The sequence below is a fragment of the Physella acuta genome, unplaced genomic scaffold (genome assembly GCF_028476545.2).
Source record: "Physella acuta isolate Inbredline_101_S28 unplaced genomic scaffold, ASM2847654v3 ptg000248l, whole genome shotgun sequence".
NCBI classification, from domain to species: Eukaryota; Metazoa; Mollusca; class Gastropoda; family Physidae; genus Physella; species Physella acuta.
In genome coordinates this window covers 314,980-317,639 of record NW_026731767.1, presented here as the reverse complement: position 1 = coordinate 317,639, position 2,660 = coordinate 314,980, and the positions used below count along the sequence as shown (strand labels likewise).

The following is a 2,660-nucleotide window of genomic DNA, read 5'->3' as shown; positions in this document are numbered from 1 at the left end:
GATTAAACGGAAGAACATATTTGCACAAACTTTTGGCAAACAATATAATTAGGCTTATTTGCGTGCAGTACATTACAGAAACTTTAAGTGCATTGGGAAATGGCGAAAATAAGCAGACATTAATGTTTATTATTTATATTTTAAAAATTGTTTTACTTTATTCGTTAAAGCCTTAAGCGGTTTGTTTACATTTATGAAATAAGCTTAAACTCAAATGGTCTTTTAAAGTGCAGCGAAGTTTGAAAAATTTATAAAATATAATCAGCTTGTTAATTCTGTAGAAATTATATTTCCCAAAGCAGTTATGGGAAATGTTCTTGTTTTTTGTTTACATTGCTATGACAACACTTCCGGTTGAATAAGTCACCAGGATAAAAATCAGACGTTGGCCTGTTAATGCTGTTATTTGCTTTAGGGGAGAGAAAATGTTTAATGGAGCTAAAACTAACATGATGATTATGATGATACATCTTGTATTTTTGAGCTAAAATTAAAATGATGATTAAGAAGGATTGCCGTGTATTTCGGAGCTAAAACTAAGATGATGGCTTTTAAAAAATATCTTTTAGTATCTTGGAGCCATAACTCAGATGATGTCTCTTATGAAATATATTGTTCATTCTTGGAGCTATACCTTGATGATCGTTCTGATTATACATCTTGTATCTTAGAGCCAAAACTCAGATGATGGCCACTATGACATTTCTTGTATCTTGGAGCTAAAACTCAGATGATGGCCACTATAACTTATCTTAAAGCCAAAACCTCAGATGATGGCCACTGTGTCATGTCTTAGAGCCAAAACTCAGATGATGGCCACGATGACATATCTTGTATCTTGGAGCTAAAACTAAAATGCTGGTTCTTATGACATATCTTGTTTTATCTTGAGATCAGCGACTTAATATCTCCTTCAAATTTGACGTTCGGCCTAATACACGGCCGATCAAGTTAAGCCAAGGCATTAACTCGGCCGAACCTGATAAAGATTGTTGGGGAAATAATCTTAGAGGGTGAGGGTGGGGGGGGGGTGGAGTTGGACGTAGGGGATCTCTGTCGCATGATGCTGAATGCTGACTTCTTTGAACACGATACTAAGTAGAACATCAATCAGTGGCTTAATAAATATTTTTAAAAAGCTTCCATAATATTTTATTTTATGTTCCATTTTAAGTGTGTACGGTGGGGAGTAGGGGGAAAGAAGTTATGGTTCAACATTGCATACTTTTAACTATTCGACCTATATTACATCAATGTAATATGTACAAGCTTTACAAATACATTAATTCTTTACAGACATAGATCACCATTATATAACTACCTGAATAAAACATTAATTCCATTTAGACATTTCAGTCGCAACATATTGAAGTAAAAACAGACATTAGAGTAAAATCAGCTTTGAAGTAAAAACAGACATTAGAGTTAACTCAGCTTTGGAGATCATTACACGATAATCGCTTCAAATCACTGATATATTTTTTTTTTTGAAAAATCAAAACAAAATATTTTTAAAATTTTATAGAATGTATGATCACACAAACTACGTATTTGTTCATCTAACTCCCATCCACCCAACCCCCATCGACCCAACTCACATCCACCCAACCCCCATCGACCCAACTCACATCCACCCAACCCCCATCGACCCAACTCACATCCACCCAACCCCCATCGACCCAACTCACATCCACCCAACCCCCATCGACCCAACTCACATCCACCCAACCCCCATCGACCCAACTCACATCCACCCAACCCCCATCGACCCAACTCACATCCACCCAACCCCCATCGACCCAACTCACATCCACCCAACCCCCATCGACCCAACTCACATCCACCCAACCCCCATCGACCCAACTCACATCCACCCAACCCCCATCGACCCAACTCACATCCACCCAACCCCCATCGACCCAACTCACATCCACCCAACCCCCATCGACCCAACTCACATCCACCCAACCCCCATCGACCCAACTCACATCCACCCAACCCCCATCGACCCAACTCACATCCACCCAACCCCCATCGACCCAACTCACATCCACCCAACCCCCATCGACCCAACTCACATCCACCCAACCCCCATCGACCCAACTCACATCCACCCAACCCCCATCGACCCAACTCACATCCACCCAACCCCCATCGACCCAACTCACATCCACCCAACCCCCATCGACCCAACTCACATCCACCCAACCCCCATCGACCCAACTCACATCCACCCAACCCCCATCGACCCAACTCACATCCACCCAACCCCCATCGACCCAACTCACATCCACCCAACCCCCATCGACCCAACTCACATCCACCCAACCCCCATCGACCCAACTCACATCCACCCAACCCCCATCGACCCAACTCACATCCACCCAACCCCCATCGACCCAACTCACATCCACCCAACCCCCATCGACCCAACTCACATCCACCCAACCCCTTTTTAACAAACACCAATCCACACAATCGCTTCTCCTAAATACCTGTTTACCCTAAACAACCATTTTTCTACAATCCACCAATCTTTCTATACCCAACAATTTTCCTCCATATACATTTTTCTCCATAGATCCATCTTTATCCATCCACCATCCTCATATATCTATCCATATATATCAATCCCCTCATTTTCCTTCATCCAGCCATTA

At 42.2% G+C, this 2,660-nt stretch overlaps 1 protein-coding gene across 1 annotated transcript; it reads left to right on the top strand.

Annotated features, from left to right (window-relative positions):
* Positions 1 to 1,526: 1,526 nt before the first annotated feature.
* LOC131938570 (uncharacterized) lies at positions 1,527 to 2,459 on the top strand. The gene has a single exon (XM_059296656.1). The coding sequence runs from the start codon at positions 1,527 to 1,529 to the stop codon at positions 2,457 to 2,459; it is 933 nt and encodes a 310-aa protein (XP_059152639.1).
* The last annotated feature ends 201 nt before the right edge of the window (positions 2,460 to 2,660 follow it).